This window comes from Sarcophilus harrisii, chromosome 2, assembly GCF_902635505.1.
Source record: "Sarcophilus harrisii chromosome 2, mSarHar1.11, whole genome shotgun sequence".
Taxonomy (NCBI): domain Eukaryota; kingdom Metazoa; phylum Chordata; class Mammalia; order Dasyuromorphia; family Dasyuridae; genus Sarcophilus; species Sarcophilus harrisii.
This window is the reverse complement of record NC_045427.1, coordinates 162,152,649-162,170,004: the sequence shown is the minus strand read 5'-3', so window position 1 is coordinate 162,170,004 and position 17,356 is coordinate 162,152,649. Positions and strand designations below refer to the sequence as shown.

General features: G+C 36.1%; 2 protein-coding genes and 1 long non-coding RNA gene across 9 annotated transcripts in view; 2 read left to right on the top strand and 1 right to left on the bottom strand.

Annotated features, from left to right (window-relative positions):
- LOC100933530 (D-beta-hydroxybutyrate dehydrogenase, mitochondrial) overlaps positions 1-6,941 on the top strand; it is a 74,042-nt gene extending 67,101 nt beyond the window's left edge. Inside the window, exon 4 of one of the 2 annotated variants that reach the window (XM_031951107.1) lies at positions 6,095-6,941. In XM_031951107.1, coding sequence (XP_031806967.1) covers positions 6,095-6,108 — 14 coding nt within the window. In that variant the 3' untranslated portion in view covers positions 6,109-6,941. The remainder of the gene's footprint in view (positions 1-6,094) is intronic. The other variant, XM_031951106.1, reaches the window with a different exon arrangement.
- Positions 6,942-8,603: 1,662 nt separating this feature from the next.
- ANKEF1 (ankyrin repeat and EF-hand domain containing 1) overlaps positions 8,604-17,356 on the top strand; it is a 59,064-nt gene continuing 50,311 nt past the window's right edge. Inside the window, exon 1 of one of the 2 annotated variants that reach the window (XM_031951104.1) lies at positions 8,604-8,841. The gene's annotated coding sequence lies outside the window, so the exon portion shown is untranslated. Of the gene's footprint in view, positions 8,842-10,917; positions 11,161-17,356 lie in introns of those variants that run through there. The other variant, XM_031951105.1, reaches the window with a different exon arrangement.
- LOC105749090 overlaps positions 11,945-17,356 on the bottom strand; it is a 148,906-nt gene continuing 143,494 nt past the window's right edge. For 2 of the 5 annotated variants that reach the window (XR_004231833.1, XR_004231831.1), the window contains exons 7-8: positions 17,224-17,277; positions 11,945-12,494 (exon numbers count right to left, since the gene is read on the bottom strand). This is a non-coding gene — a long non-coding RNA (uncharacterized LOC105749090). The remainder of the gene's footprint in view (positions 12,495-17,223; positions 17,278-17,356) is intronic. The other 3 variants (XR_004231834.1, XR_004231832.1, XR_001120352.2) reach the window with 2 other exon arrangements.

Below are 17,356 nucleotides of genomic sequence, written 5' to 3'. Positions count from 1 at the left end.
GCCAAATCTGATGAGAGTTAAGATTCACATTTTGTTCGTTCCCCCTCCTTTCACTCCCTCAGATATAATAGCTTTCCTTTGCCTCTTTGTGAGATGTAATTTCCCTCTTTTTACCTCTACTTTCCCCTTTTCTGGTACAATTTCCTTTCCACCACTAGTTCCTTTTTTTACAACAGTAAAACCAAATTATTCATGTACTCTTTATGTATACCCATAACAGAAATACAGTTCTCAAGAGTTCTTTTTACTTTTTTTATGCTTCTCTTAAGTCCTATATTTGGAGGTCAATTTTTGTTTAGCTTTGGTTTTTTCATCAGGAATAAATGGAATTCACCTATTTCATTGGATGGCCATCTTCTTCCCTGGAGAAAAATGCTCAGTTTAGCTGGGTAAGTTATTCTTGGCTACCTATCAAGTTCTTTTGCCTTTTGGAATATCAGATTCCAGGCCCTTCGATCTTTTAATGTGGATGTTGCTAGATCCTAAGTGATCCTTATTGTGGCATCTCGGTATTTGAATTTTTTTTTTTTCTGGCTGCTTATAATATTTTTTTCCTTGGTCTGATAGTTCTGGAATTTAGGCACCATATTTTTTGGAATTTTGATTTGGGGATCTCTTTCAGTAAGTGGTCAATGAATTCTTTCAGTGGCTATTTTGCCTTTCTCTCCTAGATCTATTTTCCAGGTCTGTTGTTTTCCCAAGTAGGTATTGAACATTTTTTCTTTTTTTCATCTTTTGGTTTTGCTTGACTGGTTCTTGGTGTCTCCTCAAGTCATTCATTTCCATTTGTTCAAGTTTGATTTTTAATGAATTATTTTCTTCATTTACTTTTTTTGTTTCTTTTTGTATTTGTCCATTGAGTTTTTAAATGAGTTGTTTTGTTCTATGGAATTTTTTCCATTTCACAATTTTTTTAAAAGAATTTTCTTTTTCCAATTGACAAATTCTGTTTTCCTTGGAATTGTTTACCTTTTCCAATTCACAAATTCTATTTTCCTGAGAGTTGTTTATCTTTTCCAATTTGCAAATTTTCTTTTTCAGAGGGTTGATTTCTTTATCCAGTCTTCTTTTAATGACTTATCTTGACCCTCTTGCAAAGCTTTCCTTTCCTTTCCCCATTTTTCATCTAGCTCTCTTTTAAGATCCTTCTAAATTTCTTCTCTGAGAGGCTTGTGTGATGGGGATCAGATCATATCCACCTTTGGATCTAGAGACAAACTGTTTTTAGTCTCCTCAGGATTTGAAGTCTGTTCTCTTTCCATATAGAAGCTATTGTTTAATTAATAGTGTGCTTTGTTTTTTGCTCATTTTGAAAAAAAAAAAAAAACCTACTGCCTGCTTATCGGGGGCAGTGGGGTATTTCCAAGCTGCCTCTACAGACTACAGGAAGTGGCAGTGAAGGGGCAGTGGGACAGCACTCATTGGCTGTACTAGGACTTGAAATCAGGTCCTGAAAGGTAGGTACTAGGTCTGGGATGGGAACAACTACTGCAGCTGCGTTTGGATCACACTGTGTAACTCCAGGTATTGGGTGTTGTGGCCAGGTCCTTAGAGACTCTAGTGTTTCAGGGTTATAGTCTTCATCCCCTATCTTTATAGCTTCTCTGCTGATCTACTGGCTTGCTGCCAGGACAAAGTAGCTCACACTGTGGTAGAGTTCTCCCTGCAGATTTTCTGCCAGCAGAGACCACACCCTGCTCCCCTCTGGTCTATTCAGTGTGAACTGTTTCCTGTGTGCTCACTGCTTACCTGAAGTCTGTGCCTGGCCTAACCCCATTTTGTCCCTGTCTGTAAGGGAAAATAGACCTTTTCTGGAGAATTTCAAGACTATCTTCTGTTGGTAATGTGTTGTACTCCCAATATTTGTGAGTTTTGACAATCAAGCACTAATTCTGAGGCTGAATATTGTTAAAATAGATTGGGGAAAAAGGAGAGTTTAGGAAGATGCATATGTCCTCTCCAACATATTCAATTGCTTCTGTATTTGTTGACTTAATGTATTTCATTGATTAACTTCTCTTTCAAAATAGTACCAAATATCTTTGATGATTATTACTTTCTATCTGATATTATAGCATTTATCTGATAACTCGTAATACTTTCAGTTCTAATTTTTTTTCATTATTTATCCTGAGATTATAAACGTTGTTTTTCCAGATAAATGTTCTTATTTTGTCTACTTCTATAAAGTATCCATGTGGCTGTTTGTTTGGCATAGCAGTAATATTTGTGAACTATTTCAGATACACACTAACTGAATCACTAAAGATATCTCTATTCTATGCTTCTTTTATTTCTGTGGAGTGTTTTGTGATTGTGTTCATACAAGTCCTGAGTTTGTATTGGTAAGTTGAGCTCAAATGTTTTAATTTGTTGTTACTTTGAACTTTTTTTGGGGGGAAGAGGGATTAATTGGGGTTAAGTGATTTGTTTAGGAACACACAGATAATAGAGTGCCAGGTATCTATCTATCTGGCTTTGAACTCGGGTCCTCCTGACTTCAGAGTTGGTGTTCTACCCACTATACCAGCTAGCTGCCCCTGAATGTTTTTTTTTTTTATCTCAATTTTCAGTTCATAGTACCCTCATGTATTCCATGACTTGTAGTCATATTGGTGTTAATGAGATGTATCTTTCTTTCATAGAGAAGCTTGGGGTCATTAAAAGAACAATGAAAATCACTGAAGTTTTGTCCCATTCAACTCTAGACAAATACTTTGTTCTTCTGAAGTTTCTTTCTAATGTAGAAGTTTGTGAACTCAATGAACAATTTGACAGAAAGTCATATGTTAGACAATAGTGTTCTTTATCCACTTTTTCTCTTTGTAGATAAGATAAAATTTTTCTGAGTAATGATGGATCTCATATCCAAGGGTTTAACACAATCAGTATAATGTCTTTCAGTAACAAGTTAATCGTATACTTAATACAGAATCAAGATATTTTATTGTTGGGAATTACGTGATGTCAAAGTACAAATCATACAAATCATACTCTTGCCCTGCTGTCAACTGGCTTTGTCTACAACAACCCAAAAAGTGATAAGGTGACCTCTGTGGGGAACACACTACCTCATAATGCAGTCCATTCTATTTTTAGAGAACTCAAATTCTTAAGATATTTTTCTTGATATCAGACCTAATTTTGCCTCCTTGCAACTTTCTACCCATCCCTCCTAGTTCTTTTTTAGCATCAAAGAAAACAGATCTAATCAAAATTCACATGACAGAGTTCACCAGATACTTGCCCATCTATCCCCTAGACTCTGATCAGGATTTCCCTTTTCCAAAGAGAACAAAAAAGTATGTTTTTTTTTTTTTTTAAATTTATTTAATCCTCCTCAAATGTTCATGGGGACTATTTGCATTCTGAGCTCGTTCTGGTCTGATCAGTCACAGTCAGAACTAACGACTCATATAGTGATGTCATTTTGGTCCTCTTCAAGAACAAAGGACAACAAGCAACTGACTTATTTTATTCTGGGCTTAAATATGCAAAAGGAACATTTTCTTAAATACAACGGAACACAATTTTGCAAATTGAGTATGAAATAAGGCATATAAATGTAACTTTTTATTTTTTAAAAATTTACAATAAATTCTGTGCTTATTATCTGCTTCTTATCTGAACTTATTTTTGTCCTTTTCTCTGCATTTAAAACTTGTTCAAATAACACTCTTCTTTTTGGTATCATTTTTGCTAACTTTCCTTTACCTCTGCTATCCTGTTTGTGCCCCTAATTAAAAACAGATAAGGAAAAAAAAAAAAAAAACTTGAAAAGTATATGTTAAGCAAAACGGATCCACACGGTGACCTTCTTCAAAAATGTATCTCTTCACATTGATTCCATTACCTCTATGTAATGATGTCCACAGACATATTTTGTTATAGGATTTCAAGAGACATAGTTGCTCATTTTATTGATTGTAGTTCTTAAATCTTTAAAAGTGTTTTTTAAAAAAATATTGTTCTTGTAAATATTGTTCTTTAAGTTCTGATCCCTTCATTCTACCTGATTTCACATTACCCAAGATTCTTTGAAGTAATTTCTCATTTCTTCCTAGGTTTCTCTTAATTTTATACATACATACATATATATATATATATATATATATATATATATATATATATATTTCTTTAAAATTTTTTTTCAACAAGTATATTTCAAAATTCTGACATAACTGAAATTTTAATCAAAAATCTTTGACAATATGCTATTTCAATAAATATCCATTTCTTTTTCCTGTAGAACAATATATAACACTTTGCAAAATGAGCCTTTCTTGGTTGTAAATTGAAATCTTTTGCCTATTAGAATACTATATTCCAAAATCTCTTTTTATTATCAGATGATTCTAGATCTTAAATGATTCTGTTTCCTTAATACTTCAATGACTTATTCCTGGATGCTTGCAGTATTTTTTCTTTTGATATGGGAACTCTGGATTTGAGGTACACCATTCATTCCTGGGACTTGTTTTGTTTTGTCATCAAATTAGGTCATCAGTTAATTCTCCTTAACTTTATTTTTGCCTGCTGGTTCCACTACATATGATCAGTTTTTACTTGTGATTTCTTGAAATATAATCTCCAAACTTTCTTAAAAATCATAATTGCCATACAGACCAGATGTGAACTCATATCTTGCTAGCTTCAGGGCTGGTGCTCTATCCACAATTATTCTTAATTTATCTTTTACTAACCTATTTTCTGTGTCAATAGTTCTTGATATTTTCAATCTTTTGTTATTAATTCTTGCTATCTCATGTACTCATTTGATTAAAATTTACCTCTTCCAAGATTTTGTTCTTTTTTGTTGGTACTTGCTTTATATCTTCTAGGTATTTGTATAATCCTTGTAGAAATCCAGAGACAGTCAAGTATCTGTTGCATTTGTTTTGGGATTAATTTTGTGGGAGTTATGTGATCACATTTGTTTTCGTGAAGGTGTCCTCTTTATGTCTCTGAATCTAGAATTTTGAGGCAATACGTTTCTCACATACTTCTCTATTCAATTTGGGAATCTGCCAACTTAGTGGTCTTCATTGGTATTGGCCTTTCCTATTGACCACAGTCTTCAGGCTGACTTTCAAAATTTATGTATTTTTTTTAAAAAAGATGATTAAATATGTATTTTTCCTCAGTTGCCACCTCTCCACTGGAAAAAAATGAAAATGATCATTTTAACGAATGTCAAACAAAACAAAATATTCATATTGAACATGTCAAAAAATGTGTCTTATTCTGTGTATCTGGACAGCTAGAAGGTACAGTGTATAAAATTCTAGGCCTAGAGTCAGTAGGACCCAAATTCAAATCCAATCTTAGACATTTACCAGCTGTGAGACCTTAAGCAAGTCAACTAGTCTTGTTTGTGGCAGTTTCCTTACCTGAAAACTGAGCTGGAATGGCTAATCTCTCTAGGATTTTTATTAAGAAAACCCCAAATAGAATCACAAGTCAGATGTGACTGAAAAATAACTGAACAAAATCTATATATTTAGTCCATTCTCTATTAGGACTTTATCAGTGATGCTCTGGAATCATGGCTGATGATAATTAAGATCAGAAATCTTATGTCTTTCAAAATTATTACATTTTATAAGTTTTTTTTAACAATACTAAATATACCTCTCTAGAGCAACTTTCCAAACTTTCTCATTTTCCTTATGCATTTGCTTCAAACAGATTAAATATATTTATTTTTATTTTTTTTGTTGAGGCAATTGGGGTTAAGTGACTTTGCCCACCATCACACAGCTAGGAAGGATTAAGTGTCTGAGGGCAGATTTGAACTCAGGCCCTCTTGACTTCAGGGCTGATATTCTATCCTCCGCATCACCTAGCTGCCCCCAGATTAAATATTTAAAACCATTATCATAGTGTTAGTATAGCTTTCCTTTGAGAATTGTCCAATAATAAGCCTGAAAATATGATATTATAAAGTAGAATCTATTGTATAGAGAAAAGCAGTAAACCTTTGTTTATTCTCATAAAACTTCAATCCCTTCATGTATATATAGAGCAGCGAATATGGATGGGGTTTTATTTTATTAATTTCACAAAATATGAATGTCCTAATTTTGTTTTTCAGGTTTCTCTTATTGAACCAGGAAACTATAGTCCTGCCACTAATATTTTGAAAGTACAGAGTGTGGAAAAATACTGGAATACATTTGATGAAGAAACTAAAGCAAGCTATAGTAAAGAATACCTACAATTATTTTTTAACAGATTGAATTAAAAATTAAAAAATGGAAAGCATGACTCAAAAGAAGTTATTGATGCTATAATTGATGCTTTAATGAGTCAACAGCCAAAATCAAGATATTTGGTTGCTACTTTTAAGGAAAAATGTTGTCTTTATGCTTTTTACTATTTACCAGCATCTCTAATGGATTTATTTCTTTCCTTCAAATAATTCTTTAAGGATCCTGAAATAATAAAATTTAAAAATACTATGGCAAATCTATGATTCACTTATCAGAAACAGAAAAACATCCCCCAAAGTCATATTGAATAGAATTTTAAGAACCAGGATGCCTGAAAATATAGTTTTAAATTATTAAATTATTAAAGCCATTAAAATTAAAATATAATTTACAGCCAAAATATCAATTTTGTACACCTTTGGGAAACATGAACATATGACCACATTTTCAATGAAAATAAATGAATTTTGAATATACTAAATAATTATCTGATCCTTTTTAATCCAGGCTAAACATGCCAATTAACTTCAGTCAATGTATAATATTAATATGAACTACTACTCCCCTCTACCATTTTAATGGTTGTTCTTCTCTGAACCTTGTCTACCTTATCAATATCCCTCCTAAAACATTATTCTTAGAACTGAATATAGGACTTACGGGACAGAATATAGTAGGGCATTATCATCTGAAATGTTGCTGGAAGGTATGCTTTTCTTAGTGTGGCCAAAGATTGCAGTAGCTTTCAAAGCCTTTATAAGGAACTGGTAGTCCACTAAAATTCCTAGATATTTTCTATATAACTGCTAACTCTACAATTCCCTCCCCCAGTTCAACCCGGAACTTTTAAAGTTGCTTTGTTGAACATTGTCATGTTTTATTTTTTCCCAACTGTATGTAAAAACAACTTTTAACATTCACTTTAAAAAATTTTCAATTCAAAGTTCTCTTTCTCCCTTCTTCTCTCCCTTCTCCCTAATATGGTAAGCAATTTGATATGGGTTTTATATATGTAATTATGCAAAATATACTGCAAACTTATTTTCTAAAAATATTTTGAAATCTATATTTTAATATAATTGGTTTTCTTTCTAGTCCTAGGTATTTTATTTTATGCATTTAAAAATATTATTCTGAGAGGGGATGTACAGGTTTCAACATTACACCTAGAAATAGAAAAGGCTAAGAATCTGAGTTAATTATTAATATGAAGATGCAATTTTTATTTTCCCATCCAAGTTCATGGACCTCTTGAAATTTATCCATAGACATTTCTAGAGATCCCCCGAGCTCAGTCTCCTCTAGAGGAACCTCTGCCATAAACTATTTCTTTAGCGTGAGAAATTTCTGTATGTGAACATTTCCCTCATAACTCTCCTTTAGCTTATATCTTTAGCGAAGCAATGTACATTGAAATCACAAAAAGAGCTAGGTGATACCATAAATAGAGTGCTGGGCCAGGAGTCAGATTCACCTGAATTCAAATCCAGCTTCAGACATTTACAAATTGTGTGATCCTAGCAAGTCGTTTGTTTGTGGTAATTTCCTCAGCTATAAAATGGGGATAATAATAGGATTGTTGTGATGATTACAAAATAAAATCCATGAAGCGTTTAACATAGTGCCCGGTAACATAGTAGACACTATATAAATAAATGCTAGCTATTTTATTATTATGATGTTTATTCTGCAAGAGAATTCCATAGTCAGTCTTCTGCTTTAGATATAGAATCTCCATGCAGTTAGATGGAAAATGAATTGTTTACTTGCAATACACACACTATTAAATCAAGGGAATAGCAGTCCTGACTGGTGATGGTTCTGGATTCAGTAATTGAAAAGTCATAGTTAGGTATCTAGTAGAAGAGATGGAAATCCAAATGAATCTCTTCTGTTATCTTCTTTAGAGATTCCTGCAGAATTGCAAAGTCTGGCCTGATTGATATATAGATTTATTCCTTTTGAGTCAGAGCTCAGGTTCAGTGAGCAGGAGCAGGTTCAGTGTCAAATTGGATGGTGCCCTCGGAAGTAATTTCTTGATCCCCAATTGGTTTAAGAACATCTCTTTAAGTCTTGGTGCTCCCTCAGGAGGCATTTCTAGGTTGTAACTGAACAAGAGGACTTTAGCAGAAGAGAATATGTATGTCTTCCAGTCAATACAGAAGGCAATATCCTTCCTTATTATGCAATACTGAGCAATAGAGTGCATTCCCAATCAGTGGACCCTCAAAACAACTGGAGAAAAGGGTAAGCACGTGGTAATTAGACATGTCACAATGCCTTCTCACTTGGGTCCTAAGAGTCTCCTAGGTCATAGATCCCGACTTAATCCACAGTTACTGAGTTGGTGAGGGAAGGGGAAGGGGGTGGTGGGTGGTGGGTGGGTGGGAACTTGTTCTTGTTGGACAAAGATTGAGTTCATAAAGTTTTTAGGTTTTTATTTCAAGGTCAGGAAAAATGGATTGTTGAGAAAACTACAGAATTTACTTGCAGGCCATAATCAGGGGCCCAGACCCCAAATTTCATGCCATTTTCCCCATATACCCATCCCTTTCTGGCACTTTTACTAGCAAGCAGGTCAAGCAAAGGACTATTGGAAGGATTGCTACAACTTCAACTGTGATTAAAGGTGGGACTATATTTGAACTATTATCTCCTTTTTATAGAGGGCAAAAACTGAAAGGGTTAACTTACTAATTAAGTGTCTGAAGAAGAATTTGAATTTTAGTTAACTCACTCACTGTGGAATAGCTCCTTATCCAAAACTACTTTTTAATTTCAATATTTCTATTAAGAATGTTTTGTTCTTTGGGGAAATTTTTTTCACACTTAATATTAAAATGAATCATCTGCTATTTATTTTAGCCACTGAAAAATACAATAGGAAATAAAAAGGGAATTTTTTCATCCCAAGGAGGAGGTTCCTAAGGATTAAGAATTATGAAAAAAGTCAAATATAAATATTTCATTAGGCTAAGCAATTCTCTTTTAAAGACTACAAAGTATTTTCACAAAAAGTTGACATTTATATACTATTGTGAATTTTGCAAAGTATTTTATATAGTTATGTTATTTGGTCTTTACAACAACCCAGAGATGAAGACTATTATAAATACCTCTGGATCTTGCCAAGAAAATTATGGTTTAGGGAGTTAAAAGTGACTTGTTTTAGGTTATGTAGCTAATAATGTTTGAAGAAAGAATTGGAAGTTCAAGCCCAGCAATTTATCCACTGTTTCCTAAAATAACTCACAATAGCAGCTTTATTTTTATGTCAACTAGACACTGACCGAGTTATCACTCCACCCCCTCCAAAAGTTAGTTTTTAATCTACCTCCCTCAGTGTGTCTCACTACTCCTACACCTTAATGTCAAAGTAATTTTTCTTAAATACAGATCTAACCATGAGAATGCCCTACCCAACTTTAGTGGGATAAAATATCTCCGTTTTTAAAATTCTACACAACCTAGCTTCAAACTATCTTCCCAACCTCATTCGCTATCGCTTCTCCTTCTGAATTATGTGATAGAACCAAACCGATTTTCAGGATAATTCTCATTCAGAATACTTCATCTCCAGCTATTGTCTTTGCACTGATCTTTCCCACTTCTAGAAATCACCTCACTTCATTTTAAGATAAGCCTGAACTGGATATCCTTTCCCGATCTCCCAACTGTTAGTGCCCTCTCTTCCAAATTACTTTGTGTGTGTATGTGTATACATCTTGTCTTCCCAATTATGTTTGTGAATCTATGTATCAAATAATCTTGTGTTTCATTATAATATGAACTCACTGGGTAGGAATTGTATCATTCTTTGTATTTATATTCTGTGTCTAGCCCCATATTTGGCAAACAAGAGTAACTTAATAAACACTTGCGATTATAGACCCTCCAAAACGAAGGTATACCACGGATATCAAATACCACGCAGATCCAGTTCCAGAAGAGAAGCCGTACCCCAACCTTCTCCCAAGCAGATAAGCCCCTTCCAAGATTATGGGTCCTAGCCGGAGGTGCTCGCCAGCAAGGGGCACGGTTTCCCTCCCCCCAGGTAGTGGCTTAGCCTGCAGATTGGGGTCGGAGCAGATGGGCGCAGCGGGGCACCGGCTTGCCAAGGGAGAAACTCTGGACTGTAGAGTCGAGACCTCAGAGTGGAGGGGCCATGGGGTTATAAATCTACAGTTTGAAGGGACCTTAGGGGCGTTTAGTCCCACACCCTCAATGAACTGATGAAGAAACGGGTTCAAGTGACAGCTCACAGACCCACGCAAAATGAACCACCCCAGCCTTCTGACTGTTTGCAGCTTTGGAGCAGAAGGTAGGAAATGGGCACGAGAGATAATGGCAGCATCATTAAGCAGGGGCAGCCTTCGAGAACACCCATACTCTCCGCCCAGTAAGGCTGTCAACCCGCGCCAGCATTTCTCTTTATTCCTAGAGTGGGCGGGGACAGGGTGGTCCCCGCACGCATGCGCAACGCAACCCCGCACCCCGAGTTCGCGTTCCACCCGGAGGAGGGGCGTCTTGGGCGAGTGAGTGGTTGGTTGCATGCTTTTGAGGTTGGACGTGCTTGGCTCCGTGGCCGCGCACCCTAGGTTTGGTTGCTATGGTAGCTAAAGGCGTGGCCAAGGCGAACAATTGTCCGCTGTCCCCCGCTCCCATCCCCACCTGCCGCCCACCCCCTTTTCCCTGGCTCGCAGAGACCTGCCTTCTGAGAATAGAGACTTATTTTCTTACCCACACAACTGCAGACCTCCAGTCCTGCCGTCGGCAGCATCTTTCGCAACGAGGTCCTCAGCCCGGCTTCAGACTAAAGCTGGTGCTGGGTAGAATTAACAGGGAGGGAGGGCACAGGGACAGCCACCTGAGAGGGTAAGGCAGTCCTGCTGGCCGCTGTCCCCAGAGCACTGCGCTTTCTGTTCTAGAGCTAGACAGAGCTGCAGAGGTAAGTGACACACCGCTTTCCGTTGCTCCTTTACAAAACCCCCTTCCTCTGAGATCATTATCCACCTTTCCCCCACTCCCTTACACACAGTCTTTTTGGTTTGTTTTAAATCCAGATTTCATCCTTAAGACTTAAGACTTCAGGTTGGGGGAGAGAGGGAGTTTAAGGGCCCTTGCTATACTGGGCCCTTAAAATGATACTGCATAGGGATTTTAAGGGATCATGCTACACTGGGCCCCATAAAATGATTGCATGAGGAGTTTAAGGGATTTTGATACACTGGGCCCTTAAAATGAGACTGCATAGCACATTCCTCGGCTTCCTCTCTGGGGATGTCAGGAGACAGGTTAGTGGAAAAAGACTTGTTGAGCAATGTAGAGTTTTAGGACACACTGTTGTAGGGCCCATCCAAAGAGCTTTGTCTCCCCACCCTTAAGCATTGTCCAAACAGGATATGGAACCCTATACAATTTTAGTGGTATTCAAAAAGATGAAGATAAAACATTGCAGTGAGTATTAGCATTGATAGCATGACAATAGATCTGATTTCATTTCACATTTTCCACTAAGCACAGATCTTATTCCTCTATCTGGTGTTATGGTAATCCTGATTTTTTTGAAGGCTATGCAAACTTTGAATTAACTCTGGAGGAAAAGGGAATGGGATGTGTGTTTGTGTGTTTGGGGGGGTGCTACCAAGATGGAAACATATTGAATGTGAAACTGGTGATTAACTGAGTTTATAATTATCATCTGAACACCCACCCCTTTAAGTCTAGAGAAGCCAATCACCAAACTGGCTACAGGATCATGTGTTTTTTGTTCACAAAAACCTTTATTGTGATTTTTCCATGAAGTTTTTATCAGTGGTACACATGCCTATACCAATGCAACCTGTGTTTTAATTTACAACTCTGGGAAGAGAGGTAAGGAAATAAGTAGTATCTCAGTTTTACAGATGACAAAACTTAAAACTCAGAAGTAATATATCTATGGCTCAGTGAGCTTGCAATCAGGAAGACTCATTTTCACATTAGTTAAAATCCAGCCTTAGTCACTTACTAGCCGAATTACTTACCCAGTGAGCCACTTAACCCTGCTTACCTCATTTTCCTCATCTATAAAATGAACTAGAAACGGGCAAACTATTCCGGTATGTTCACTAAGAAAACCCCAATTCTTGTTACAAAGAATAGGACACCATTCAACAATAGCAACAAATAGCTATAATTGGCAGAACTGGGAATTGAAATAAGCCTTGCTTGAATCCGTTTTTCTTTTCATTGTCACCTGCTGTCTTCTCTGACATCTCCAAATGCTTCTGATTCTATATTCTAAATAAGGGGAAGGGTAGGAAGGACCACATTAGTTATTCCCAAAGAAAGAAGTTTAATAAAATACACAAGCAGTTTAAAATACTTAATAATGCTATATAAATATAGTAAATTTCTCATATATCTACCTATCCAGCAACCTCTCCAATCCACTCCACAGCTGAATATCAATGAATATATGAATGACCATATGAATATGCTCAGTTTTGGTGTTCTCCATTAAAACAATTACTTAATAGTATTCAAAGATTTTTTTTTTCTTTTTGACAATTCTGGGAAACTTGGTTTTCTAGTTGGCATATACTGGAAGAAAGTAGGAGTAGGGAGGAGCCGCTATAGGACATAATGCCAAAGGTTCTTCATATATATTTTTGTATTATGGGTCCTTTTAATTCTTTAAATGCATGAAACAACATAGTAATCTGCAAAGAAACCATTAGTTATCAAAATATTTTGAATTCAATTTCATAGATTCCAGATTAAGGATACTTGTATCATACAAAGATAAAAACAAAAATTTTTGGTATTTCCATTTTACCCAGGGGCATACAATATATGCATAGGTAAGAATAATGCAGGGTAGGGAGAAGGAGCAGACTTTAGGAAAATCTGAGGAACTTTTAGGAGCATTAAAAATTGGGGATAGATTCATATAAAAGAGTGTTCCAAATCACTATCAGAGAAATGCAAATTAAGACAACTCTGAGATACCACTACACACCTGTCAGATTGGCTAAGATGACAGGAAAAAATAATGATGAATGTTGGAGGGGATGCGGGAAAACTGGGATACTGATGCATTGTTGTTGGAGTTGTGAATGAATCCAGCCATTCTGGAGAGCAATCTGGAATTATGCCCAAAAAGTTATCAAAATGTGCATACTCCTTGATCCAGCAGTGCTACTACTGGACTTATACCCCAAAGAGATACTAAAGAAGGGAAAGGGACCTGTATGTGCCAAAATGTTTGTGGCAGCCCTTTTTGTAGTGTCTAGAAACTGGAAAATGAATGGATGCCCATCAATTGGAGAATGGTTGGGTAAATTGTGGTATATGAATGTTATGGAATATTATTGTTCTGTAAGAAATGACCAGCAGGATGAATACAGAGAGGCGTGGAGAGACTTACATGAATTGATGCCGAGTGAAATGAGCAGAACCAGGAGATCATTATATACTTCAACAATGATACTATATGAGGAAGTATTCTGATGGAAGTGGATTTCTTTGACAAAGAAGATCTAACTCAGTTTCAATTGATCAATCATGGACAGAAGCAGCTACACCCAAAGAAAGAACACTGGGAAATGAATGTAAACTGTTTGCATTTTTGTTTTTCTTCCCGGGTTATTTTTACCTTCTGAATCCAATTCTCCCTGGGCAACAAGAGAACTGTTCAGTCCTGCACACATTGTATCTAGGATATACTGTGACATATTTAACATGTATAGGACTCCCCCATCTGGGGGAGAGGAAAAATCGGAACAGAAGTGAGTGCAAGGGATAATGTTGTAAAAAATTACTCTGGCATGGGTCTGTCAATAAAAAGTTCTATTAAAAAATAAATAAGAAAAAAGAGTAAAAAAAAATTGGGGATAGTTGGGAAACTTTCTCAGAGGAATTATACTTGAGCTGCCCACCTTAAAGGATGATTAGTATTCTGAAATATGGAAATGCAATTCTAGGAATTCTAGGAATACATGGAGATAATAAATGTTATGTTGAATTTGGAAAATAGATCAGTGTGGGTAGAATATAAGAGCACGTCAAGATGGGAAGGTAGATTTTTGGAGCTAGATTGTGTAGGACCTCATCTTAGACGAATTGTTGGGTAATGAGTTGGTCAAACCTTTGCCTAAGTAACACAATTTTGGCAACTATATGAAGGATGGATTTGAAAAGATGAGGCCAGAATCATAGAAACCAGTTAAGAAACTATTGCAGTAATCTGGGGGAAAAGTAATGAGGCCCTGAATTAGACCCTTAATACTTATGACAGGATACCTACAAACATAAACTAAAATGGGGATAATAATGATAGAAACAACTTTGAATCTATCATATCTGAGAAAAATCCAAGATCTACAGAATTAACATAAATATGTGACATTGCAAGAGCCATTTCCCAAAGAATAAATGGTTAATGGATACCAAAAGAACTGAAACTATAAACCAACAAATTATAAACCAACAGTGATAGAGGTGTATTCCTATCACTGATGTGGCACCACATATGGGATTACTTTTTTAACTTGTACTTGCCCTTGTAGTTTGAAATCCCTAGAGAGTAACCATTCTTTCAGGATCTAGGAATAAATAACCTTAAGGGTAACTACTTTTAATAGTGTTATTTCTAAGTCCCTATCAGTGTATTCATCATTAACAATCAGCCAGCAGCTTCAGTTGTTTTTATTTTTGTTATTTTTATCAGAAGCATTTGCTAAGATAATATAGCAAGAATAGTTGGAGCAAAACATTCTCTCAAAACCTGTGTCCCATGGGGACACACTGTCCCACCAATATGCACAGTATGTATGGGGATGATGGCTGCAAGGTCAAAGTACAATGGTAGTAAGACATACCTGTAGAGAGACATGTGGCAAAAGGATACTTCCCAGTTCCTGGCCCTGGAAGTTCTTTTCTTCCTTCATATAGTCTTCATGATTTTCTTTTTAAATATATCTTACTACTGAATGGGTCATTCATCTAGACCTGCATTATCCATGCCTTTCTTGAATCCATAGCCAGTATTTCTCTCTACCATGATGGAACACACTTCTTGAAACTTCCACTGTCCTCAGACTTTCTTTCTGCATCCATTGCAGGTATTTCTACACCATTGGCTGCTACTACTTTGATGGCTACTGCTACCTATCATTAAGTTCAGGCTGCTGATGAAAATCCTGGATTTCTCAATCTTACAAAGTTGACTGGACACTTCTATCTCAGAATACTCATTCTCCCAAGATCAGAAAAAAAACAATTCAGCAATAGAAATAGCCATATGCTCATAGCCAATATGACATATTTGGAGGTTATTTACTCGGATTCCTCCCATTCTCAGGGAGGCAGCTCAAAGTAGTCACACTTCACTTGAAAGAAAATATAAAACAATGAATAGGTTGCCTCTCATATATTCTAATCAATCTCCAAGTCATTAACTTTTCTGACTCCATAGTAATTTAGAACATTGTTTGTCGTCATATAGTACCAGTCTCTCATTCAAGCACAGCTCGAAAGACAGTCCTTCAAGTTTTCATATAGTCAGTTGAATTCAAAACAGTCAGAGAATATCTGTACATGCTCTCAGGACTGGCCTTTATAGGCCAGAACCCTCATGCTACATTAATATTAATACCAGTCTCATACATCAGTTGCCCAAATGGTCTCTCTCAACTCTTGGATATGCTTAAGGTTCAGTCAAAAACTGCAGTTCTTCCAAAGTGACATAGGAAATTACTGAGACTCACCAAAATTTCTCTCATTATATCCTAAGGTCCTTTGGCCTTTATCAGCTGCTATGCTAATAAGACCCAAGGGCATATTAACCTGCCGATATACCTCAAGGATGCTTGGGCTTTGATGTCTGAAATTCCATTACAGCCTTAGGACATAGAAGTTTTTTCCATCTGACCTGCTGAACTCTCTGATATGAATGTCTTCCCCAATTAAAGTGTGAACTTCTTTAAAGCAGACACCTATTCTCTCTCTCTCTCTCTCCTCTCTCATCTCTCAATATTTTTAAAGCATTTTTAGTGAGAAAACAATTTGTACCTGAAGAATGTTTTCTCAAAAAAAAAAAAAAAATAGAGTGTGCAGAAAGGATGGATGTCAAAAATGTGAAGGAATACTCAATAGGTTTTAAACTAATTGGAGATGGGGGTAGGGAAGAGGAAAGAATCTATCATAAAGTTGAATTGTGTTGCCCTCAATAATAATAATAAATATATGTGCATATATTCATGTATATGTACATATAGATATATCCACAAACATTCATATTTATACATACAAATATATACATGGATATATCCACATGTATATGTATACAATACATCTGTACACACAAATATATTCTTCATGTAGTGTTGACGTCAACTGGTCGTCTTGTGTCTGAATTCTTCATGACATCCTGGCGTGATTTGCCATTTCCTTCTCTAACTTATTTTGCAGATGAGGAAACTGAGGCAAACATGGTTAAGTGACTTGCTCAGGGGTCATGCAGTTAGGAAGGGTCTTGAAGTCTAGAAGATGAATCATCCCGACTCCAGGGCAACATGCTATCCACTGCATCACCTTGCTATTCAGTGTAAGCTTTAACAAGTTTAAAAAAGATACTTTGTATAGTTTTGGGAGTCACATGCAAGATATAATCCTTAAGAACAAATGATCTTACTGCAGGGAAACCCTATACCAAGAAGATTTGGGGAGTTACCAGATGTTGGCAGGAGACATGATCCTGCAGAAGGGACTGAAAAGGAGTAGTAGGGAAACTAAAGGGAAAAGTAAGTTAATATAGTTAGTGTTTTTAAGTTTGTAAAGCACTCAACAGAAGTTCTTCATAACTTTGTGAGGGAAGGACCACTGGTATTTTTATCCCTACTTCATAGTTGTAGAAATTCAGAAAATTAGGGTTTCATAGTGAATAAGGGGAGATTGGAATCCAGATTTTTCCACAGCTTCCAACTACTACATGGCCTCTCATGGTCTTAAAAAATCTTAATCATACCTTTTGCTTTTTACTTTAATCATTTGCAGAGACCATCCACACCATAAGCCTTTCCTTGAAACATGGAAAAACAATAAAAAAACTTAAAATAAAAACAACACAACAGCAGTGTTAACAGCATTTAACATTGTGT